Consider the following 26,544-nt stretch of genomic DNA (forward strand, 5'->3'; position numbering starts at 1 on the left):
TTAGCTTTATCTGTCCTCCTCTTTTCATATACATTAAATCAAATGTTCAAAGTCTCAGTGGATTGCTTTATTAGAACTGGGGTCAACTGACCCAAGAGGCCAGCTTCCATTTCCATCCATTTAATGCATGGACACAGTTCAGTTTAATTTGCTGAATTCAAAGGGGAAAAAAAAAAGCACCAAGTGGCTTTGTAGAGGGAGAGATGTTAGTATGTGACAAAGAGAAGAGAGTATTGTGATAATCCATCTGCTAAAATGCTACCTCAGTGTTTGCTTTAGACCGTAAGTGACAATGCAGCTCTTCCTGTTTTGAGCTGAAGAAATATATGCTTATGTAAGAGACGGTTCTTCTGTATTGTAACATGAGAAAAACAGTCACCACAGTGAACTCACAGAAATAGTCTCGCTCTGTTCCTTTGTCACAGGCAGGATCACAGTATCCCATAAATCTGATAACTAATTCACCAGTCTTTAAATACTCATAGAACTGTGTCCACTGTATACATTACTGGAGCAAGTCTTTCAGATTTGCTACCCAGACTTTTGATATAAACAGTAGTTAGAATCATGAAGAAAAATCCTTTGAAATCATTGAAGCTTGAACCCAATGAAAAGTGGAAAAAAAAAGGGCAAAACAACAAACCCGAGAAAACATATAATTTAATCTATTTTCCTACAGTAAAACATGTTTTTATTATCTTGTGTATTTTCCCCTGGGTTTGTCATTTACAGTCAAATACATAATGTTTATCCAACACAAAGGAACCTATAAGCTTATCAAATGTTCAGGATATGACAGAAAATGAGAAAAGCCAAGAAATTCACCAGGGAGGTATATTACTCTGAATATTCTGAAAACAAAGGACTGGGAAAACTCCCATTGACTTCAAAGGGACCACGAGCAATGGTCTTTTTAATTACAAAAAAAAAGAGACTTAATTCTGAATTCTTAAAATTCTAACAGTTTTATCTGACACTAGGTTTATTGTGACCACTTGTCATATAGAGGAGCAAAAACACTTAGCATTTCAAAATTTGCCTTGAGAGTGCCTTGGTCCTTGCAGGTGACAGGTAGGTGCACATGGAAACCTACAACAGTGCAATCTTTAGCTCCCAGTCAGGAATTGCACTGTCACAAGCAACACCAGAATCTGAGTTCTGTGGGTCAGACTTCCTGACCTCTCTTGGAAAGATGCATATCACTTACATCTCATCTTTCTGCAGAGAAAGGAATAAGTCCATGATTCTAAAAGCCAAAAGGTGTTCCAGTAGATGATGAGTGAGAAAGGGCAGCAGGCTTGAAACAGTTAAATGAAATGGTTATGCCAAAGTTGGGATAGAGCCATGAAAGTGTTGAGAGCTAAGAAGGACCTTGCACGCTCTGTTACCTCTGCATGTCTTATGTTTGACCCTAGCCTGTGCATAAGCACATAAAGTCGGTAATCTTCTTAAAATGAAAAAAAAAAAAAGGGAAAAAATTGTATTGTTGCTCAGCAATATGTAGCTATGTCTTCTGCTAAAATAAGGGAAACTTTGCCTACACGGATACAACCTGGAGTCAATTTTGTGTCCAACTCAGCTCTTCTGAAAGGGATGTCTGTATATTATTAACAAAGGGACTGACAGCCCTGTTCCCCAACACAAGTAAAATGAAGGGCTGTTGCTATAATCAAAAAATCACTTGTTGCAGCAGCAACATTCAAGCTTGATATCAACTTGAAACAGCATTAACGTGTTTATCATTTAGTGGCAATTTTTTTAGAAAGTAAAAGTTCTCTAAGGAGTGATTTGGGAGGTTCTGGGTTGAAGTCCCTGCAGCAATTTCAGCCTATTTGTTATATTTTCATCAGCAGTGTCAGTGAGGAAAAAACACTGTGCTGTAAGCTTTCATGCCCTTATTGAATAAGAACATTTGTCCTGGGTTTTCTGTGGCCTTTACTGCTGTACTGACTGGCCATGCTTAAAATTCGATTGGTATTTGACTCAGAAAGCAAATGTCCTGCATCTACTGGCATGACATTAGGCAGTGTGCGGCTTAAATTGATGTGCTCATCAGGATCTGAAAGTTTGTGCTAATGCAATGCAATTTTTCTTTTATCAGGCATTAACAATGATACTTGATGATGGCATGAGAAGATAATAAAAATGTTTCTCAGAGAATGGTTCCAGTCAGCTTGTTCAGATGCTATGCTCAAGTAAATGGGATAATAGTGGCACATGACTAAACAATAACAACAGTAAACATTTTTACTAGGCTGTTATTTGAGGGATTAGCAACCATGGTAGTATCCATAGTGGAAGGTAACATTACACATCATGCATTCTGACAGATATTCTTTTCTTTTTTTAATTTCTTTTTTATGTTCTCACTACACCATTGTAATGTCAACAGCTCGCCCCGTTGGTAAGTAACCATCCTTCTATCCATTTTAGCATGGCTTCATGCAATGCTTCATCTTTCATTTGCAACAGCATTTAACTGGCTGAAATGAGCAGCCAGTGCTTAATAGTTGTGACTGTCTAACACCAGGCAAGTGATTTTGAATGACAAACTGCTGTTTCCAAACTTTGTATTTTCTGCTGTGTCGTGTTTGAACTCATTTTGCCAATTCACCAAGAACCAATCAAACAGGGTGGGTGTGGTGATATTGAGCCAAAATCACTCATTTAGATGTTTTTAATGGTCTGTTTATGGGCCTGGTGCAAAAGCCATTGAAATCAACAGAAAGGATTGTATGGACTGTGGTGAGCTTCTTCCAGGCCCTAAACATCTGATCCACTCATCATGCTTTTATTGCGCAGCAGTAAAAGCACAGGCTTTGCATGTCCTGTCTGTCCTGTATCTTTCAAAGAACTGTGAAATGAGGTAATCTGGAAATCGAAGAGGGGATGGAGTAGATTTCTGTGCTTGTTAAGAAATTTCATCATTGATTTTTGCTCTTGGGTCATCTTGGATTGCAGTTTGAAATGCACTGTATAGGATGCAGACTGTTTTGAAAAATAAGTCCTGAGGAAGACAACATCTGGATTTTAATTCCCACACTGAAAATTTTCCTATGCCTTTGAAATTCTGTAAATATACAAAAAAATATAGCTAAGCATAATGGAAATTTGGAAACTGTCAGTAGCTAAAATACACATATCCTGAATACATTATTTAATTTTCCTTCATGGATGTTTATTCTGTGCCTATATGGATTTAGTGTAATGAGTTGCACTTCTCCTCTGATTTTTGTAGTTTGAGTTTAGATGTATCTTTTAGAATAATATGGTTACTCTGATATTTTTGGATTAGTGTAAGAAATTAGTACTGGTGTTTATGGAGATTGGTGAGGGGTTTGATCTTTATTCAGTTAGTTAAAACTTTTGTTAGATTTGTGTTTCACTGAAGTTTGTGAGTTTGAATTCATCTCAGCTCTTCACTGTTCCAAGTTTGAAGAAAGGCTGGAATAACTAGAAGATAAAATATGGGTTAGGCCTCTGCTTCCAGAACTAAGGTGATCCCATCTTACTAGCATGCTTGAAGTAACAAACATAGAGCCAAGTCAAATACCTCTGCAGTCATGGTATGGCTTATCCAAGCTTGGAGAATTCCCTGTGCAGAATAGAAACTTCTCTTCTCCATTTGGGATTTTGATAACAAGCTTTAAATCCAAATCACTACTGTATTACTTTGGCATTACTCTGGTTCTTAAGTAATTAAATCCCAGGAGTTGTAACAGTGTAAAAAGGGTATAAACTTGCAGGAAAATTTTCCTTTGCTTCGAGAATGTAGCAGGAATTTAGTATGCTTCTAAGGTAAATCTTTCGTGTTGGGAGATGTTGCTTCTTCATTCACTAAGAAATGCCACAAGATTAAAAATATTTTAATTCTAGATATTTTTCTCACTTTGCTTACTCTTAAAAAGAAAAGGGAAGGAAAAAAATTACAAAGTAAAGACTGTTTCAGACTGTGAAAGCCACATAAAATAGATAACTGGAGATTCACAAGATAATGATAGTTTTCAGCAGTGTTGATGGTGTCTCTTTTCAGAGCATTGATTCTTTTTTAAGACTCTTCAGGCCATAGAGTCATCTCTGATTTCATCTCTAAATCTTATGTAGCAGCTCTTGGTCTCTGGTTACTTTATGTCCGGGTGTATGGTCCCCTTGTGTGATCACACTGTGGGCAATTTCACGTATTACCTGCCTAGGCTATTTTATTTTGTTGTAAAGGAACATCTGGGACAAAGAAAACTCTTATGTCATTTATTCAGGAAACGAAATTGGAATGGTTGATCTTAAAATAACTAATATATGGGCATATGGTCTTTATCAAATTATTTAATTTAGGGATTATCTTTGTGCCTTGTGAGAAGATTGCTGAGTGAATAAGTCCAACTCCAAAGATACTTGATGTATAGAACTCCCCATACAAGTGCCTCTGTCGTGATTTCTGTGTATAAGCAGATCAATGTCTGTCGATCACTTTTATGAGATCATGTACCCACAGACAATGATAGTGCCTATCTGTACTGACTTTTGTGCTTAAGTACCTGAAATGAAGCTGATTTCTACAGTTCATAGCTCTGTTTCATTCAAAACGGGCAGCTACCTAACCTGTATTTTTGAACATTTAAAGTCTGATAAAGGAAACCAAAATAACTTTCCTCTCCATCAAGAAACCAAGTGATCTGTTGAAATTGTCATTTGACAAGAATGATGAGTCTAGTCTTGTAGCATTTTTTTGTTCAGAAAGTTAACTGGAATGCAGAGCAAAAATACCTTTCCTTACCAAAAGGAAGCTAAAGCAAACATTAAGCTCACAGTTCTCTAGGAGACTGACATTTTAACAGAAGTATATTTATATATTTATGTATATGTTGAAGTGTAGGGGTGCCATTTAAAAGTTTATATTCTTTTATGACACCAGAGAATTATCTGGTTACTTCTGCCTTTCATAACTGTCTCTAATTCAAAGCAGACATATTTTGTCTTTATTGTTTTAAACAGGACCAAACATTTCCCCTCCCCCTCAATGGCATCTTACTGAGGAATAGAGATATATATTTTAAATGTTCCAGGATTGTATTCTTGTTGCAAACAGAATAATTTTTGTTTTCTAGTGAGTTTTTGTCTGTTTCAAATATTTCTATTCTGTTAGGTGTGATATTTTTATTTAAATTTCAGCTTGAGTGGAAAATTCTGGAGTGGGGTTACCAATGACCATCTTTGGTTCAAGCAGCAATTAGCAAATGCTATATAGTGTAGGTAAAATGAGGTAGGGTTCTGCCCAAGGTGCATGGCAGCTGGTGAATTTAACATCTCTATGCCAGATTACTCATCATGTTTGCATTTGTTGCTAGGAATAAATGTGTTGCCCATTTCTAAAATAGATGTTCTCTTATTTATAACCTTTTGAAAAGATTTCTGACAGGATTTGCAACAGATGGATTTAGAAAACAAGATATTTATCCATATTTAGACCTTTTCTATAGTTATTTTACTCATAAGATGGATTTTTCCAGATGAATTTTCACATTTTTGCATTCTGCTGTATTTCATATGGCAACTAGGCAGGAGAATAGCTGCTAAAAGAAGCACAATAGTTGGGAAGAGTTTCATGTAGTCCCACTGACAGTAACACTGACACTCATTTTAGAAGCAGTTACATACTGCTTTGAGGCAAATAGAAGATCTATGAAGATCTGTCTGATGACCTAGTTACTTTTTTAATAATCATCCAAAAAGTTATTCAGATGACAGAGTACTACTCAGTTTGCAAAGTGAAAATACAGTTCTTTGCATTTCAATTGCTTTGCAGTAAGTCAAGTTTACTCAGTTTGTTATCATATGTTGTAACTCATCTTCCCGCAAAAAAGTGGCTTGCAGCAAACAGCCAGATAGTTTTGCACCTGGCTATAAATCAAGCATTTGGAAATAACTAAAGAATTAAAGGGAGACCAAACTGAACTTCTCTACTGTATTGGAGAAGAGTCAAACAGATAAGGCACCTGCCATGAATTTTCTATATTTCTTATTAATTAAATGCAGCCTATTGACATTTAAATGCAATGTGACTCTATGACGCATTTCAGTCTACACTGGGAAATTTTCACAACATAAATCAACCTAGCATGACTTAATGGTCTGTTAAGAATGGTACAGCATGAAACTTAATAGAAAGGGCTGTATTTTAAACAAAGTTGTATTAGGTGTTCTGACTAGAAATTGCAGTGCTCATATGGTTCAAATTGGTAAGTGGGAAAGAATTCTCTTTATTCTTCTTCCTCTCAAATCTTGTAGCAAAAGTCTCTATAGGATGAATGCTTTTTTAAATTTTTATTACCTTCATGATCATACTGCCTTCACTGGAGACACAGAGAATTTATAAAATATCAGTAATGTCAGTTGGTGTGTGGCAGAGGAGATGAGATCAGGCTTGGCACTACAGTGTCGTTTTTCAGTGGCAGAAATCTCAAATCTATACCAAATGTTCCATCTTTCCTGTCTGCTATCACTTAGAGAAATTTTCAGAATAGGGTAAGGACACCAGTGGACATTAGGCTTTTTGGATCTGTTAAAATATTTGTTTGGATATGAAAAAATAAGACATCATTATTGTTTTAATGAAAAAAATTCTTCAGATTAAAAAGTTGCCATAAAAGGAAATTCAGATTTCTTCCTATAGCAGTAAGAGATTCAAATATGGAGCTAATTTGTTCTGATATTTCACAGGCTTTTAAAGACCAGTATAAAAATCTTGAAATCTTTAGCATGTCTACTTGGGCAGAAGTTCACTAGTTGAACCTCAGTTGAATCATATAAATTTTGGATACCCTAGAAACAGAACTTTTGTAATGTGTGGTCCAGAATGGCTGTACAAGTGGACACTGAGCACATTAACCACCAAGCATTTAAATGCTGGTCCACAAAATTTGGCTTCACTTCCAGCTCCTCCAAATCTTCTTGGGTTTCCCAAAGAAGGGTCAGAACAGAGAAACAGGAGATCTGATAGAGGAAGATGACATTGGATGTTCTCAAATTATTGACATGTCATAGTATGACATCCTGCTCATTCCACTATGGCTCCAGGTGTCATTTCTCATGCTGCTTCTCTTGGAGAAAATGCAGTTCCAGCAAACGCAGGAAGTGACCACATGCCCCAATATTTATTGATTTTTTTATTTTAATTGCTGAACTCTAGCTTGGGAAAATTTTAAGAAGTTTAATGCATAAGGGTTTTTTTAAACTTTGACAAAACATGCCCAAATCATGGGAAAAGTTTTCTTACTTCAGTGGCTTCTAAGTATCTCCTTAAGTCTTTGAAGATTAGTGTATAAAAAGGTCTTTTGAAGTATTGCTCTCCCCAAACTTTTTCCTTTCTTTTTGTAAAAGGAGAAATTGCTTACTTTACTTCTAGATCTATGTGGAAATCAATACATTAATCCATTCACTTTTTATTTTACTTTCTTTTCTCAGTTGCTGCCAGCCATATTACAGTTTGGATATGATCTGTTAATTCAACAGCAAAACTGCTGTGTGCCCTATTCCTTGAATGATATCATTGTCAGTTAGAATAGTCATTTTATTTCCTCTCTTCTTTTCCTCTCTTCATTTAAGAGTGGCCCAAATTGAGCTGAGTATCTCCTCTCAGCCTTATTTATTCTCAAGGGTAAACAAACCAGGAATTTGTCATCTTTCTCACTATACATGTAGCCTATTATCCTATGTGAGCTCTTTTCTCATCATCTCCTTAGCTCTTTTCTTCAGCATGTGAATTCACGGAGTTTTTTTAAGGAGATAACCAGATTACGCTCATTATTTTGATGAAATCTTTCTGTATCAGCAAGGGGTATGCTTTTCCTTTCTAAACATATTACCAGCAAGCCCCACTGCTCTCTCCTGTGAAAAAACAAATCAAGGCAGATTACATGTCTTTTTGTTGGCATAATTTGTTTTTTTAGTAATTTCACAGAAGGTAGAATAGCACAAGGAATCCCCTAATGGTGCAGTTTACATAAGCAAGCAGGCTAAAGTGTTAAGGTTTTAGGAGGGCACACCTTTTCTGTCTGATCTGAGCAAAATATACATGCTGAATCTCCGACACATGAAGAAAAACAAACCAAAAAAATGGGTTTGGGCAGAAGAATCAGGGCTCGCTCTCTTTGTATGCATCAAAACTAAGTGAAGGACTTTCTAGAGGGAATTTTCCTGCAGCACCTGTAAGGCTCAGGGGCTGTTTAAAAGAGATGATTGGACAAGATAGAATAAAATAGAGGTGTGTAGCTAAATGAGAACAGACTACAGTCTAATGTTTAGATGAAATTCAGATCCAATATTTGAACTAAATATTTAAACACACTGTAAAAGAGGAGGAGGGAGTCAGGAAAAGTGCTGATGCTGAACTAAGCATTGGAAATGGGGTGGGGGGAGGAGAAAGTAGATAACTTTCTTTTCAGCAATGTAGGAGACAGAGTTGGATTTTTAAATAATTTTTCTCAGAGTTCTGTCTTATTGACATTAGTCCTAGGGACGAATGAAGAACAAATCTTTTTTTTTTTTTTCCACCATGAAGATTTATCCCACTTCATTCTTTTGAGTCATCCAGGGATAAAAGAGAGATTTTACATGTCAAAATATATAGGACAGTAAGTATTTTTTATTTATTGATTCTCTAGACTTCTTTCACCTCTTGCAAAGAAAGAGAAAAGTGCTTATGCTTCCATGCTTTAAGAGATTATCTGCTTCACTGTTTCAGAGCAACTGAAGGATAAAAATGTTGTTATATGTGAAATTCAGAACCTGAATTTAAATTGAAAATTAGAATAATTAATATGAAGGAAGGTTTAGCATTCTCAGATTATTGAAGTGTGGTGTGGTCTTTTCACACTGTTGTGTTTTTACCTGGTTCATCTGAAAACAGCAAACAAACCAAACCTAAACGAAAGGAATTTCTCACTTTCCATGAGACGAGCAGTATGAAGGACACTTGCAGGAGAACTGGTCCTGGCAATGAACTTACTGAGACCCCACTTCCCCCTTCCCCCCTCTTATTCTTGCTCTGATTCTTCTTCCCCAGTGCTTTCTTTCATTCACTGTGCCAGAAGTTTTCCCCAAGTGCCCCCTTATGCCTCTACTTTTGTGTATTTGACCTGTTGCTGCAGGACATGGGAGAACTAATTTTGAAGCAGTGTCAATGTTAAAGATGGTATCCAAGCTATGGATTACCACTACTTCCCTAAGTTATGGGAAGCTGCTTTGCAGAAGGCTCCAAACCAAGCACCTACTTTGCCACCTCCACCCATGTAATTTTAAAATAATATCACTAGCAAAGGGCTTCATGAATCACTTGTTATCCCATAACATACCCATCTCTTTTATTTTTGGCAGAACCATTCACCTGAAGAAGAAAGCATGAAAGAGAGAGAACACTATAAATGAACAAGCATAGTTAAAAAAACAGACAAACAAAAAAAAGCCCACACAAAATGAGATCTATGTATTTTAGTCTAAGGAATAGTTACAGATCCCTGTGTTAACATGATACTCATGGCAGGTTGAAAAAGGAAACTCATTTTCCAGGTAACTCAGTTATAACTCGTGTACTAAAAAGTTGCTGCTTCCCTGAGTGTGAACACACCTAATCATTGGAGCACACCCTACGATTGAGAAGTCTCTTCACTTTAAAGAGAGTGATTGTCCTCAACTTCCATTAGTTTATCCCTGATAAGAAAGATCTGAATTAGTAATAGGCCTAAGTTGTCATCCTCTCAGTCTTCTGTAATGGCTCCTGTGTCAGAGGCTACACTCTTGATTTATCATTAGTCATAGCTAATAGTGCACTAATAACTTTTTGTCCTAACAACCACACATCACTTTCATTACCCATTAAGAAGATCTAAATTTATGAGGAAAGAACTGCTGAGTCAGCCCAGGCTTCTAGTGTTTGAGACTGCACATATTTTCTGTTTTCCTCTATTTACTCCATCAGCAATAGTAGCCTTGCAAAACATCTTTCAAAACTTTTAGACTTTTGCATATGCACTTTTTGGCAGCTCATGCCGAGCTTACGTACGAAATACATAAGCAGGATTTTACAAGGGTTTTTTATTTGCATCACGAAATTATCTAAAATTCCAAAGTCTGCCAGAGCTTCTAGACAAATTTAACCAATGATACACAAAGTTAGAGGATCATTATTTTCTTTAAAGAATTCCTGTGCTGCCTTCTTATCTAAACTGGTAACACAAAGTAGCAAAGCAATAAATAGTTCTACTCCAGAGATGATTTCAAGGGTTACCTCCCTTTTCAAAACAGGTATTACTTCACCTGGAACTCTAGGGGCTTCTCCTATCCTCTGTGTATATGTCTTAGAGGCAGATCTTGGTCTGTGTTTAGTAAGGGGAACTGAATTCGGTCTCTTAAAATATCCACAAATATCAAAAACTGAAGTGACCACATGAATATTGTCCTGCAGTAAGGATTTGAAAGGAGCATTGAGATACCAGTTTCAAGTCTTTGAAAGAAAACTGTGATGTTAGTGGAGTTTCAGAAGTCAAAGAGGAATTTGGGAAAGGTGACATTATCTTATCAGTTTCTTACCTCCAGACAGAGCTACTGACTATTGCACCAAGCATAACTTTGATTGTCCAAGTGAAATTAGTTTATTGCTGCAAACACACAATGCTGAAAAAGACTGGGAGATGGGAAACTTAGATTACTCTGCTTCCTCTTCCCTGCTGGAAGCAGAACTGAGTATTACAGAATCCTGGTGCTTTACCAACCAGTTTTTCTTCTATGTGTTCCTCAAAGCTTTTCCCCAGCATTATCTGAGTTTTGCTTAGAACATTTACAAGTCAGCATATTTCTCTTTGCCCCCTTTGAACCAGTCATAGAAACATATTTATGGGTAATAAACAATTCCAATTTAAAATGAAGCACTCATCTTTATCACTTTAGCTTGCCTATGTAATCTTCATGATGAATTTCATGTGCAGTTCACTATCAACTGAAATTAGTTGTAATTAAATGTTGTCAAATCTGTAATTTAAGCCCTTGAAATATGTTGCTGTCACTCTTTTCCTGTAATATATTATTTTTTCAATGAGTTTCATCCAAAGATTACAGAAGCCAATAGGAGAATTTCTACCAGCTTCAATGAAGTTTGAATTAAGCCTCATATTATATAGTAGAGTCATAGAATCATTGAGATTAGAAAAAAAATCTTTAAGATCATCTAATCATCTTTTAAATACCTCCAGTGATGGTGACCCACCACTTCCCTGGACAGCCTGTTCCAGTGTTTGACAGTCCTTTCTGTGAAGATATTTTTCCTAAAAGCCAATCTAAACCTCCTCTGGCACACCTTGAGGCCATTTCCTCTTGTATATTATTTGTAACTTAGGAGAAGAGACTGACCCACACCTGGCTACAACCTCCATTCAGGTAGCTGTACAGAAAAATAAAGCCTTCTCTGAACCTCCTTTTCTCCAGGCTGAGCCCCACTAGGCCCCTCAGCTGCTCCTCACAGAACTTGTGCTCCAGACCTTTGCCCATCTCTGTTGCCCTTTTCTGGACACACTCCATGACCTCGATGTCTTTCCTATAGTGAGGGGCCCAAAACTGATTATAGGATTCAAGGTGTGGCCTAACCAGTGCCAAGTACAGGGGCAGTCATTGCCCTGGTCCTGCTGACCACACTATTTCTGATACAAGCCAGGGTGCCAATGGCCTTCTTGGCTGCTTGGGCACAGGCTGGCTCATGTTCAGCTGCTGTTGTCCAGCACCCCGAGGTCCTTTTCCACCAGGCATCTTTCCTGTCACTCTGCCCTCAGCCTGTAGGCATGTAAGTGGGTTCTGACCCAAGGGCAGGACCTGGCACTTGGCCTTGTTGAACCTCACACAATTGGTGTTGACCCATTGATCCAGCCTGTTGCAGTAGCAATACTGGAGTAAAACTTGCTGCAGTATCTACTTTTAACTAAAATCAGCAATATGTACCAGTATGAACCTGGGGATGCCTGGGATGAGAAAGGTACTTTGAGCAAGTTATGATAATAAAATTCCCTTCGGATCATCGAATTCAATGTGAATCACAAATTGCAAGGTCAGCTGAGAAAACTGTGTCACTGCAAGAAAATGTTGCTAGTACCTGATATGGGATCAATGATCCTTTTGCTGTGAATTCACATTTTATGTGGTAATTTTCCCCTCCCCTTCTGAGTCTTCTGCCACATTTCTTATCATATGACCTGAGTTCACCTAAGAGGAATGAACTCACTGTCTCAGTCAAGCTTCTCTACATCTACAGTTTTATCAGCTCCTGTTGGCTCAGTGTAACATTCAGTAGTCAGTAACAGTACTGGGAAAGAAATGCATGCAATCTGTCCCATCAGATTAGAGACTCTGCTAACTATTAAGATTGGAGAAGAGTTGAGAAATCCCTTTGAAATAATTTGCAGTATTTCTTTCCTTTTTTTTTTTTAATGCTCTTTACACTGGAGCAGAGGCTACCTTCATATAAACTTATTAATAGAATAAAAGATCCGTTCAGTCATGCATAAACCAACATCCTAGCAAGAGTGCAACAGAAAGCACTCTTCCCATTTTGAACAACGTAACTAATGTTCACTACTGCTCATGCTTTTCTATCTCCATTTTAATTCTTGCAGTCAAATTCTGTTCTGTGCTGTAAAAACAGTTCTGAACATGATGTGATTAACCTTAGGGTCCCCCCATCTCCTCATCTCAAAGCCCCCTCGTACATGGCCTGTGCTTTCTATTCATGTTCAACCATCTGATTTCCATATCATCCCGCTCAGCCTCACAAGCTGCTATTAGCATAACAGAGCTTTAGCGTGACATTGATTGAAGCCAGCACTTGCTGAATGCAGTATCAAAGCATAATTTGCCAGAAATCAAATCTAATTTACTGTATACTATTTAAATTTAAAAAACCCCAAGTTTCAATATAAGTATACTACATCTGTAATCTTAATTGTTTTATTATTTTTTTCATAGTGTAGGCTAGTCTACTGGAATCCAAGTGATATATTTCATTTTACAGCCACTGTCTGACTTTCAGAGGTCAATTAAGCAAGAGTTCTTCCACTGTGTTTCTTCTGGTCCAGTGAATGTTACATCTGAAACAGAGCAATAGTCTGTTTCCTACTTCATAACAGTTTTTTCAACAGATTCTTCCAGTGACCCTAATGTTTAGCTTGAATTAAGCACTAAAGTACCACATAACTTTAACAGCTGAAGCAGATCAAGCCTGCTGTTATTTCTCTAACTGTACCTTTTCAGAATGTTTTAAAAATTCACCTAATTTGAGAGCAACAGTAATGACCTGAATAAGTTTTGTCCAATGTTCCACTGAAGCTGTGCTTTGAACAAGTCATGGTCTCAGTTAACCTTTCTGCAAAATGGAAGTAATAATATTTATCCATCTTTATAAACAGCATGAACATAATGAGCTCTGGTTTTAAGAAAATTGAAGAGCCCAAGTGCTTATTCTGTCAGAGAAGCCTTGCTGTCTCTGAGCAGGGTCACATTGCATTCTTTGGGGATAATGACAGTCTTAGTGTTTGGGTAGTTACACTTGACCAAGAATTACTCCTGCAATTTTAAGTGTTACTTTTAGTTTTCAAATGGCTTTGTTCAGCTAGAAATTGACAGATAAAACTGATATGGTGAAAATGGTGTTTAAATGCTGCAAACAATGTTATTTTAATCAGAGGCTGTCTATAAACAGAGCTATAGCTGAATACGACAATAAACTATAACAAAATGATGGTTTCATTCATTATATAACCCCAGCTTTGAATTTTTTTTAAAAAACCCTTCTACAGTTTTTTTCCCCCCAAATTATGTTTCAGTTGTTATTTAAGATTACGTTCTTAAATAGTTTGGCTGAAGAAATTGCATTTGTGCTTTTAAGTAATGTGAATAAAAGCTCTTATTAATTTCTCCTTTTTTATAGTGAATTTCCAGTAATTATGGATACAGAGAAAAGCTAGAAAATATGTAATTGCATAACTACACATCGCTGTCTGCTGAAGTCTTTAGAAAATTTAACCTAGTAGCTGTGAGGCTACAGGTGATCTGTTTGTCTAGCATGGTAAATGCAGGAAAGGACTTGGTGTGTGGATGGCAGAGAATGAAGTAACAGGGTCAGTCCATGTCTGACCTACAGACTTATTTCCTTTTCTGCTTTTGGGGAAAAAAAAAAAAAAGAAAAAATCAAAAATAAGATTCTTTTTCTGCTCTTAGGAAACAGGGATATTCAAACTTAAAGATAGGTAAAACCCTGGAAATTAAGAACTGGGTTGTATATCTCTCACTGTTCCTTGACTACCAAATTTATCATAATTTAATCTTTGGGAAGTCTGCTACAGCAACAAATTTGGTTCTGTTGTATCTGGCCAGAGCTTTGAATTATTGATTTACAGTAAAGCCATGTGTGAGAGTATTTCAGATGAACCCTTAAATTTGCCTGCCTTGCATTTATGTGGTTACATGATTTGAAAGATGGGCTCACAGAAATGTTGTGCCCTTCTTGCTTCTGTTGAATGGTCTCAGAGCACTCCCTGTATAACATACTCCCAGTGCACCAAGTGAGCCTGCAAAGTGATTTTAGGCATCCATCATGCTTAGGTTTGATCTATGGGATGTCTTCTGACATGAGGTTTTTAGCATCACAATAGAAAGATTACGGTCTTGAGGCCAGCAATAACACAGCACAGACACAGAACTCATGCACAGTTCTTGTCAAATGCAGGTACAGCACCTGAAGAGGTTACAGGTTTTCTTCTCTCTGCTGTGCCTGAGGTTGCTATTGATTCTATATATCTTGGGTGAGAAGCTTCTATGGCTGAGAAGAAAACACTGGGCTAATCCAGTGACCTTTATTAAGCAGATGGTCAGAACTGTAAAGGCACTTGGAGTTCTGACTGTTCTACTACCTACCTGTAGTGTAAGGTATGCCTATAGGAAGGTGTAAGGGACACCTATAGGAAGGTATAAGGGATGCCTATAGGAAGGTGTAAGGGATACCTATAGGAAGGGAGGTATCTTCTTCACAGTTTAACGATTCTTCTCTCCTCCTCCTGTTGGACAAACACATGCACTGATTACCACACTGCTGTTTCCTGACACCTGTAGGGGTTGCATGAAGATACTCTTGGTAGAACAAGGTGAGGGGAAAAACAAGGAACTCGCTGCAGCTCAGCACTTTAGGAGTAGAATGGCATGACTTCAGTTCCTAGAGTATGTACAGCAACACCTTATGGGAACGTAAAAGTGTATGCTATAACAGGCAGCCACAGGGCATTAAGCCCCTTGTACCTGCCTGTTCAGAAGATAAACATCTGCTGAGGTGGAGGAAGAGGTGGACACTTCTCTCCAGAGGCCAAAACTTGTGCTTAGGAGTGTAATGCAGAAGAAATACCCTCTGCCCTTTAAATTGATGGTGGTTTGTGTTATTAAGTGCCTTGCAGTTCTTGTTTTATAATGCATTATACCAGCATGATTCAACAGATGCTCTTTAGGCTCCTGCTGATCTGTAAAACCTTGGGAAGTACTTCAGGAGACCACGGCAAAGTGTATTTCAAAAAAATCACGTCAACATACATTTCTGTGCAGTTGGCAGATTTATGTCTGTGCTGTCAGCAGGTGTAATCAGAAGCTGGGTCTTGATTGCTCTTCGTGCTTAATTAAATAGTTTGTTATTATAATGGTGAAAATATGGTTTTCTACAACACCTAAATTCTGTTTACCTAAAAGCTTAGTGCTCCTAAGTCATCCCTCTACACAGCCACAAAACCAATAGTGAAATAGAAGGAAATGAAGATGGGGTGTTTTGGGTTTTTTAGATGTTTTGATATCTTCTGCAGTCTGCCTCAAAAGCTAGTTATTCTTTTCATAATAATATCTGGAGATACCACTTATATTGTTAAGATATGCAAAACAGTACAAATCCAGTTTCAGAGAATTCCAGTGATGAACCAGGTCTGGAGGATTTTCCTATCACTCATAGAAAACCCTTTTGCTTTATGCTCAACATCGTCACTGATGTAAAGTTTTTTTCCTCTGAAATTCACTAACGCTGCTTTTTTCTCATTTTTCTGCTACACATTAACACCTTTTCTCTACCTTCTCCTTTCTACCAAGTACTGACTCTCTATTCTCCATCAGTACCTCCAGACAACTCAAACTACTCCTCTCTTAGTAATTGTTCACTTCTGACTATGCCTCCTGGCCCCCTATATCTGAACTCTGTTAATGCCAGGTACTTGAAAACATAGCCAGTCCTGGTTCTACTTTCTTGTTTTGAATCCCATCTCCTTTTTTCTTTTCCTTGTTTCTTCCTGATCTCCTGGAATATCTGTTCCTTCTTGCTCACCACTCACTGCTGCCCACTAACTCTTCAACTTTGCTTCCTTCTCATCTTTCAACAAGCTAAAAAAATCTGGACTTCCCAAGTTTGTGTTGATTTAACAACCATTCTTTTTATCACAACTCCTCCTTCCCACTCCATTCTTGACCACACTGCCTCTAAGAGATTTGAGAGAGCTCTTGAACTTCTCTTTCTCTTCTGCTGTCATCCAGACTTCCTGTCCTTTCTCAATCATTTTTAACAGTCTAGAGAGGAAGACTGAGAATGATAATCTGTTTTTTCTAATTCATACTTGCAATAAACAGTAGTTCTGTGAAGCATTAGAGGGTATGAGAGTGCCGATACCTTTTCAGATCAAAGGTAGAATACATCCAGAGCCAGCAATATAAACACCTGACTGTGCTCCTTGACATTTATAATCATCAGAATTGGCTCTAGCATGTATGGTTGTAATGTTTATTTCCTTTCTATTTTTTTTAATTAACTGGGGATGTCACATACATATATTGCTGCTCTTTTTGTCGCTGTTGTTGTTTCTGTTTATATATTAATTCTGTCTATACTAATTAATGTTTCTGGTGTCACGTCCTCTGACATATAACAAGTCACCATAATGTTGTCTCTTTCCTTCAACATTCCCTGTCTCTCCTTTGAAAAATATCCTAAACTTACATTATGTTTCTTCTTACGTTGTAGCTCCCCCACAGTTTGTGGTGAGACCACGAGACCAGATTGTAGCCCAGGGTCGAACAGTGACTTTTCCTTGTGAAACTAAAGGAAATCCCCAGCCAGCTGTTTTCTGGCAAAAAGAAGGAAGTCAGGTAAGCTGTAAGCACCCTGTAAGTCCTTCAAGCCTTTTGTAAATAATTATATTGTTAAATTTTAAGAAAAATTTTTTGTATTACCTTTCACAGATTCATTTAATCTTTTACAGGAATTTGTCTTTTTAAACTAGCAATATTCTCTACTGAAATTCTTGGGTTTTTGTTTTTTGTTTTTTTTTTAATATTGATATGAGGAACACAAAGACATTTAAGTTGTTGAAACTTGTGCTAGGTGCTGTGCAGATGTGTAGAAAGCAACAGCATGTATCTTGAAGGCTTTTCATTCTGAAGCCTCCAATAAACAGGTGGGTGAGACAGGCACAGCAGATAAAAAAAGGTATGACTCAATTTTTAACTAATCAGAGCCAGTAATTACAGTTCACAACCTGTCTAGACGTGATCAAGCAGATACGTATCTAGCAAGCTGATTTGAATTGGTGTGTTCTCACCGAGCATACAGATACAGGTTTTGAACATGCAGATACCTTCTTCAGTCAAATTGTCTCAGGAAATTTCCAGATCTGGTTTTGGAAATATTTCCCTGATCTTTTGAAGGCAAAGTTTGTGATGCAGCAATCAGCATTGCCATCAGCCAATACTAACCTCTACAGCTTAACATTTGGATGTCATGTCATAACAATTCCTTACTGCTGTTGCTCTGTTGGCTTATTGTTACAAGTCAGGTTTCCTGACTTTCAGTGTGCAGTTCTTGTTGATATGTTAAATGTGAACACTGCAAACTGCATCCTGTATTCTCTTTTGCACCTGAGAAAAGATTAAAAGGGGCAAATGAACACCCAAGGACAGTCTTCTGCAGTCCCTGATGAACACCTGTGTGTGTATCTATAAAATGTACCCTTACCAGAATGACAGGACCAGGCTGACAGCTCTGCTGTCTTTGTGGCTTGCAAAGACACAGCACTGTTGCTTTATGAGTGTAAGGTTGTCTGAGTGCAAGCTTAACCTTCAGTGAGTATCTTTCAGTGTACTATTTAAAGAAATCTAGCTTTAGCCTCCATGGATCACATCCTGTAAAAGTAGAGTATTGTAATTCTCATTAAGGTGACAATTATTCCAAAGGGAAAGTAGAATACTATATTGAAATTAAAGTAGGAAGTACTGATGTGCTAGCAAACATTTCAAAACCCTTCCTTGTAGAGCATTTTAATAACATGGTAATGTTTATGTAAAGTGAGCTTATAGTGTCACACTTGAATCTAATAAAGTGGACATTCATCATGTTGTAATAAAGAGAAGAGCTTCTAATTAAAGTAAGACATCATTTGCAGGATTAAAGTCATTTAGCGTAATTGAAAAGTGTTAATACTCTATTTTATCCTCTTCCATTGGTATCACTTCAAGGGTAAAAACATTTTAAGGTGAAAATGCATCTTGTGTCTTTAATTGAATGTTATTACCTACTGATTGTACCATGTTGAAGCTGCTTAATTACAAACCTGGAAAATTAATTACCATATTGAGAAACAGATCCCTGAGGGTTAGAATAGGGTTTTTTTGGCAAATAAATGCAACATAAAAATTGATACCTGCATGGTTTATAATCAAACTTTGAAACAATGTGATTTACAATACCCTCATGTTAATCTCAATTGATCATCAGTGAAGTATCATAGGTTAGGGTTACCATCTCAGTATATAACTTGCCAAATTTTGCAATGAGCTGCTATAAAGTAGGTGAGTTTCCACATGCTATATATCATCATACAAATGGGGGATGGTATTTTTGCCAAATTACATGACTTTTCCCCATTGCATGCCCAGCTATAAATTGTTCCTTGTCTCTACAGTGCTTGCTTTTTCTTTTACTTGGGGAACTGTTTGCAGCACCACTTTTAGTGATCAAAGTAGTGTTATGGAGTCATGTTATGCCACTTCAGTAATTGTAGGGCATTTTTCACTGTGAATCCATTTCTTGATCCTGTGTATTTGAGCACAACCAGCTGGAAGGGAGGGGACCTGTTCCCTCCTGAGTAATTTTTTGTGCCAGCTTGTACATAAACAGCTGGCCCTTTGTACTTGGCAGCATTTTTCCCAGAGCCCAACAGCCACCCACCAATGAAAAACACGATGGCAGGGTGTGTGTAACCTTTGGACTCTTTTAAGTAAATTCTTTCTTGAGATAAATTCAGTGGTACTATATCAGGGGTGTCTCTGGTCCCACTGTTTGCAACCCAGCATGCCACCATTGTGCCCAGATGAGCAACCCAACAGCTAATTAAACCCACTGAAATTGTAAAAAGCGTTTACAAAGGGGTGTTTACTATAATTTAGGACAAGTTATAGTTCATAGTTATCTGGTCTTTGAAAGGAGGAGTCATGAAACTGGTGAACTCCTCCTGATGTGTAAAATTTAGTGAAGTTTTTCTGATGCCCTCATTCAGTAGGTATCTGGACCAGGCAGAAGTTACTCTGAAAGTTTCAAGACAGTTCAAAAAACAGGGTAATTATTTGAGACCCACTTAGTCCCATGGCCTGAAATTGTTCCAGAATTTTAACACTTTTTTTTCCCTGTTGGATCTGACATGTTTACTGGGTACATGTTGATTTTTGAGGAAAAATTTGCTGTTAAAAATTTCTTAAACATTGCCATCGAAATGGAGTAAGAGAAAAGCCTAAGATGACAAGTAGGCCACTAGGTTAATACAATTATAAGGATACTTAGAGTGTTGAATCTTATTTAAAGCATATGTCTTGCCTTTTACTGCCAAAACCAGTAAAAGGCATGAATTTCATTTAAAGAAATAAATTCATGAATTTCACTTAGAAGCAGAATTTACTTCTAATTTGAATTCTTATTTTTTTTCTTAAGCAGTTTGTTGCTTATCAGTTCTAAATCCTTTCCTGTGAACCATTAAGGTCTGTTTCAGAAGAAGGAGTTCTGCGGAAAATTCATTTAATACCCTATTCTACACTTTTAGATTCTATTTTTAGCCCACACAGACAAGCTTAAAAGTTACTAGGGAGTCATTATTAGAAAGCACAGTGGAGCTATATGGAGCTGCAGTAATGACTGAAAGCTTATTACAGCATGGTAGCAGTTTGGGGTATCCTGATGCAAACTGTGTTTTTCATAGAGGCATGTTGGGTTAACAAAAAAGCCAGACCCTATTTTACTGGAATTACTGGGTTTTAATTATTATTTAAGCTGTTCTCCTTTCTCTCTCACAGGGCAACGCTGCTGACCTTTCTCTTCCCATTGCTTTCCTTTTCCTATTCTTATTTATTCATAAGAGCTGTGCCAGATGGTATAACTTTTTCCTTGAAAACACAGCCCTCACCACTATAACCTTTTTGGATCTGTAGTATTGATTCATTCAGTCCTTCATGCTGTGCAAGGTCTACTACAGCCATTCCAGTTACTATTATTGACATCTCTCTTTTCCCCAATCCAGCTCAAAGGCAAGAGCTAATCTGCCTGTTTTGTGCTAACCGATGTCTTATCCTACATGAAATTATTTTTTCTCTCTGATGATTTCTAGATCAGATTAATACCCTTTCTCTTCACCCTCAAGGCTTTTTGTTGCATTTCTCCTTTGGTATATCTCAGTTTTAATTTCCTTTTACTTCTCCTTTAAGCTCTCATGCTCTGCCATCTTCTCCTGCTTTATGACCTGGTCATATCTTTTTCCCAGATTTACTTCTGTGCCTATTACTTTCTCCTTTGCCCAGAACAGCCAAACAATAGTGCTATACTCCCTCAAGTCTCCAGGATACAATTTTTTCTGCTAGTTTTCTAACGTTTACTGTAGTGTTATGTCCTTCTGGTTTGATAGCCAAACTAAGTATATTATTACAATTACATTCAGAATGAAGATGAATGTGTCACAAATATAAATCACTCAAGTGTGATTGTTGGAAAATGTCTCCTCGCCTACACCCCCAGAACACAGCCCTGTGTGCTGTCAAAGGGCTGTTTCTAATTTAAACTGCAAGTTGCCCAAGGCAGGGAAAGCCGGCTCTATGTGTTCATAAAGTCAGAACCACACTTACTCTTTCTTCTACTTTATTTATAGTACTTTTAAAGAAAAATCATCATCTCTCTAGCTGAAGGAAAAGTGGTGCTTTCGTGTGCTGAATTGATGTTTGATGAATTGTCTTTGCAGAATCTGCTTTTCCCAAACCAGCCTCTCCAGCCCAACAGCAGATACTCAGTGTCACCGACCGGAGACCTCACCATTACCAACATTCAGCGGTCGGATGCAGGGTACTACATTTGTCAAGCACTGACAGTTGCTGGAAGCATTTTAGCAAAGGCTCAGCTGGAAGTTACTGATGGTGAGCTATTAGAAACTCCTATTGTTTTGGTTTTTTTCCTGTCAAAAGTGTTTGCAAAGTAGTGTAAATAAAGGCATATGAGATCACATAATTCATGCACGTAAATGGACAATTTTCTGTAGAAAATAAAATGGAAAAGGATCCCTGTGCAATTCACTGTGGAGTCAAAAAGGCATCAAGGCCTAGTTTGCCTTTTGCTACTTTCTGGTGGTTCCTTAATAATGCAAACAAGGGAAAAAAAAGCTTAAAATAGGGTTGGTGAGAAAGCAAGCTGCTTCGTTCGCTAGGCTTAAGATAGGACTGCAAAAAAACATTGTGAGAATGAATAGGTTTGTGATTAAAGCAGTGAATTGGGCTGCAAAAATTATTAGTCCTGATTCCCACCAGTCTTCACTCCTATCTCACTCAGCTAGTTTGGGGGTATGTCCTTAGCTCAATTAAATCAAGACAGTTGTTTCAACGTAGTGGAGTACTGGTGGCTTGGAATAGCTACAACATAGAGCCCTTCAGTCCCTCTATGAATAAGGCATGTACCTCAGAGCTCTGTTCTAAGAATTTCTCAGTGTCGTTAGGTGTGAAAAAAGTCATGAAAATATCTAGGTAGAGAAGAGTTTTCAGGAAAGGAAAAGCATCTGTCTTGATGCTTTCCATTTCAAAGTTTTGGGTTGGAAATTTATCCTGCCTTGAAGTTTACCTTACTCCATCTACAAACATGAATCCTTTTCATATGTCAGGAATTTTGTTGATATCCCTCTTCATCGTGTTGTGGATAGAAGGCAGTTTGAATCCTTTAATGTTAGTGAGGAAAACAGTAGAATACCTCTTATACCAGGAGATTGTGGCATTCCCCAGCATCATTATTCCTTATCTTAAGTGACACATTAAATATCTCCTGACAGACTTTGATGAATTTTTGCCATTAAAACTGTTGTTATATGCAGAGGTCTACTTTTACTGTTCCCTTAGAGACCTGCCTGCACCATGAAAGTTTGAAAAGATGTCTAATTTTGAATAATCTGCCTTTTCACAAGAGCATATTCATCACAAGTGACAGGTAGAGAGGTTCAGGCTCATGTTATAGGGGTTTGAGCATTAATTTGATGCCTTTTCTTTGTTTTCCAAAAGCTGCCTATATTTTTATGACAAGGGAAGGTAATTTCTGCCTTATCCTTGCATCTCTTCAAGCACATTGCTTTTCTGTAGTTTCTGGAGACTAAAGGCTTGGCTTTTTTCTGCAATCTCCTTAAGTCCTTTAGGCAATACTCTCATGCTCTGTGACAAAATGATGCATTTTCATTCAATTCAAATTTAAATGTAGATTAAAAGGCCATTTAAAATTAATGGAAAGGCAGTATTTTTTAATATCTGTCCATAGAGCTGCCTGATTCAGGGCCATGACTGTGATTGGAATAAATAGAACACACACAAACATTGGCTGAGAGGACATTGAGCTGTTAATGGTTGCACCTGCTGATGCCGTGCAGATTTACAGCAACAGGCGCTGAGTGGATCAAATCAGGTTCAAGGATACTCATGATGAGAAATTCTTCCTTTTGACAGGCAAGGCCTGTGGTCCATCTTTATCTATTTCCTGTGTGGGGAAAAATTATAAATCCTAATTGATCTCTTTGGAATTTTTGTTAGTTTATTTAACGGAAGATGTCCCTGCTAAAATGCAAACTCACCTGGAGTTAATTCTGATTAAAGGCAGTGTGCATTCCGCATTGCTAGAGAAAGCTCAAGGAGTGCAGGGCCTGCATTCTTCAAATGCTTTCCAGAACCCACTGTCAGCATGATCATTATGAAATAATACAAGATTGCTTTATGGAAATACCATTTCATCCCTGAGTCAAAGGGCAGGTGAGGTCAGAAGAAAAGTGCCAAAACAACATTGTGGAACTGAGATTATATAAATAAATGTGCCATTAGATCACAGATATTTTTTAAATTGCTTTTAGTTAGGAAGTTAACCATAAATGTCGAAATAATCTGGTTTGATTGATTCTGAGCAGAAGTTATAGAAGCTAATGATTTTTATCAGCAGGGAAATCTAATTTAATGATTTTAAAAATATAATAAAAGATAAACACTGTGCATGTTAGCTATATACTTAAGCATTAGTGTTCTAGTTTTTGGCTGGTGATTTCAGTTTTACTTCATAGCCCAGAATTTTTCTGTTTGGTTAATGATTTAATAATAGTGGCGAGCCATCTTTTTCATTTTGAACACATTTTTGTTTGATCCAGAGTAATTTAGATCCAATTGAAGTTCCAATACAGAATGAAAACATGTCATGTGCAGAAAAACAAGTGCTTAATTATACCATATATAGCAGGGTTTCAGTTGTTACATTTTTGCACTTACAAGTCTTTACTGGAAATATTTTTAACTCAAGTGTTCACATGAGAAGAAATTACTAGCTGTGATGAAATGTGCTGACTTGAGTGATAATTTTGCTGATTATGGACTGTGCTAAGAGCCTTCAGTGTATTTGAAATTCAAATCTTGTATCTTCTTGAAAGGCTATCATGTAATTCACTATCTAACGCACATCTGGAAAAGCAAAATCGTTTTAAAAATTGAACAATCTTGGCAATCTTTTCAAACTCAAGAAGCGAATATGCAACTCACAGTCTTAAAATGGCAGATCCTGCAAATAAACCAAATGCTTCCATCAATGTCTGTGCTCAGCATTAAAGAAGTAGTTTACAATTAGTGTTTAGTTATGTGATTTTATCCATCATGAACAGAATACTTTGAAAATGATCTTAATTTCTCCTCATTAGTAATCATTAACCTTTATTACTAAAATCTGTGGCCAGTGCACAGTCAGCTGTGGGATCGACCTGCTTTGTCCAGCATACCCAGCAGTTGCTGTTTAGAGTGAGTATTGGGATGGAAGGAACAAGATGAGCCTCCCATCATGGATTTTTCTGACAACATAAGAATGAACTGGTTTTGGATATTAAATTCATTTAAAAGATTGTATTTCTGGGCTTTTGAATGAAAGCAAAAGGCTGGGTCTATATAAGGATAATTCAGAATAGATTAAAAAATGTAAGAGGAGGAGTTGGCGGGATATCTCAACAGATCCCTCTCCACTGATTTGGAATAGACATTTAAGAGACACTTAAGGCATTTTACCCAAGCTCCTTAGGAATTTTTTTTTTTTATTATGGGTCTACTGAGTACTGTGGGGTTTGACTGTCTCAAATCCTTCTGAAGAAATTACTATCACTCATAGTTTATTTGCTTGCAAACCTTATGATGATTCTTACGCCTCATCAAATATGTATTTAATGTTTTCTAGCAAGTGTGGCAGTCTCAAACAGGAGAGTCAGAACAACTTCACAGCCTCCTGTGAAGCTCTTCTGCCAAAAAAAAAAAAAAAAAAAGACAGAGGAAGGATTGGTTTCTGCTTTTCTGCCCCTCAGGAGAGCAGACTGCCCTGTCACACTAATGTTCATCATGTTAATTTCATGACTTGTGTTTGATTTTCCCCATTAATTCGCTAGGAAAGATTTTTAATTTTTTATTTTGAAAGCGCCAAAGTAAAGACTTCATTTTGTCATTCTCTTATTTTTATTTCTTGTTGTAATTTGACCACATTCCACCCAAAGTTAAACGTGGTTTCTGTTGATCCAAATTGCATTTTTGGTGACTAAACCGTTCATGAACAAATATAATTTGTTCTTTTCCTATAATCTGATGCAAATTTAAGATGCATTTTGTCACAAAAAGAATATTTTAATTTTTCAGTTACCAGAATATGTGGATATATGGATACTGGCATATAGTTTCAAATCCATTTTTAAAATTAAATTAATTTTGAAATCAGCTTCTGTTTTACCATGCAAATTTATTTGTAGCCACACAGAATGTTTCTGTGGAATGGATGTAAAAATTTCTTTCTGGGAGAAAACTCTGTAAATGAAAAAAAAAAAATTAAAATGTTTTAAAAGCAACTAACAAACCCCACACCATTTAATGGATATTTTTCATTATCTCTTCATTCTTCAGAGTGCATATGATACATATTTTTAAACCTCTAACGGAGTTTTGGATTCTTACTAATGAGGAGACCTATATAGAAGAAATACAAGCACCTACACAGGTTTTATAGAAGATTTACCAGTCATAGTTGTGAAGACAATACAGTCATTCACAGATCAGTGGAAACCCTAAGTGTTCATTTAACCTTTAGCCTTAGTGTCATGGAAACCTGTAGTGGTCTTTCACCCATAACACCCTTGAAAATGAAGATTCCTTCTGGCCAGGAGACTTTCAATTACACTATTGATCAGAGCTATTTAAAGGATTATGAGCTCCTCATTTGCGCTGTAAAAAAACTAATTACATGCCAAAGAACAATATCTGTAAATGCAGTAGGTTTTGAAAATACTTACATTTCTGCACGAAAAACAATTAGGTGAAGCAAATAACAGCTATAGAATAGTTAGCAACTTACATAGTTATTTTTCCTTAATTTTTAAAGTACCTAAAATACTGAGATTTGCTGTTTTCCATTAAATCTAAAGGATAACTTGCACAGTTAAGTTTTAATTTGAATATAGTTGTGCTGTAATTATCCTTATAGTACATACTAGATGAGATCAATTTCTATTTCACCAAGTGGTTGAACTATGTAGTTAAAAGGAACCTTAAAGAGATTAAAAAAATCATATCAAGGTGAAATTACATTGCATTTTCTCTTTTCTCGTAATATAATATTTCCTGTCCTATCTCTGAGTTCAGTGGGTGATATTTCATAATTTCCAAAATAGCCTTCACATTTAGATGTTAATAAATAGGCTGTTTTGGCTTTCTATTTTCAGTTTCAATTTCAATAAATGTGATGAACTCACACTCCAAGCTGATAATACCAGTGATTTTGTGATTTGTGAATCTTGTTGACTAAAGAAGGTGGCTGTATTTAGCAACATTGAAATTTAAGAAACAATTGTTTTAGGTGTAAAATATGCCGCTAACATCTCCCTAATATTTTTAATTTATTAAATAGTATAATGACAGACCTTTGGATCTGTT

The 26,544-nt window shown here is 36.9% G+C and overlaps 1 protein-coding gene across 15 annotated transcripts in view; it reads left to right on the forward strand.

Annotated features, from left to right (window-relative positions):
• The window catches only part of ROBO2 (roundabout guidance receptor 2), a 444,791-nt gene that overhangs the window by 322,210 nt on the left and 96,037 nt on the right, over positions 1-26,544 (forward strand). For 9 of the 15 annotated variants that reach the window (XM_071563317.1, XM_071563336.1, XM_071563371.1 and 6 more), the window contains exons 7-9: positions 2,393-2,404; positions 17,075-17,199; positions 21,327-21,498. In XM_071563317.1, coding sequence (XP_071419418.1) covers positions 2,393-2,404; positions 17,075-17,199; positions 21,327-21,498 — 309 coding nt within the window. The remainder of the gene's footprint in view (positions 1-2,392; positions 2,405-17,074; positions 17,200-21,326; positions 21,499-26,544) is intronic. The other 6 variants (XM_071563325.1, XM_071563362.1, XM_071563415.1 and 3 more) reach the window with 1 other exon arrangement.

This window comes from Pithys albifrons, chromosome 1 (assembly GCF_047495875.1).
Source record: "Pithys albifrons albifrons isolate INPA30051 chromosome 1, PitAlb_v1, whole genome shotgun sequence".
NCBI classification, from domain to species: Eukaryota; Metazoa; Chordata; class Aves; order Passeriformes; family Thamnophilidae; genus Pithys; species Pithys albifrons.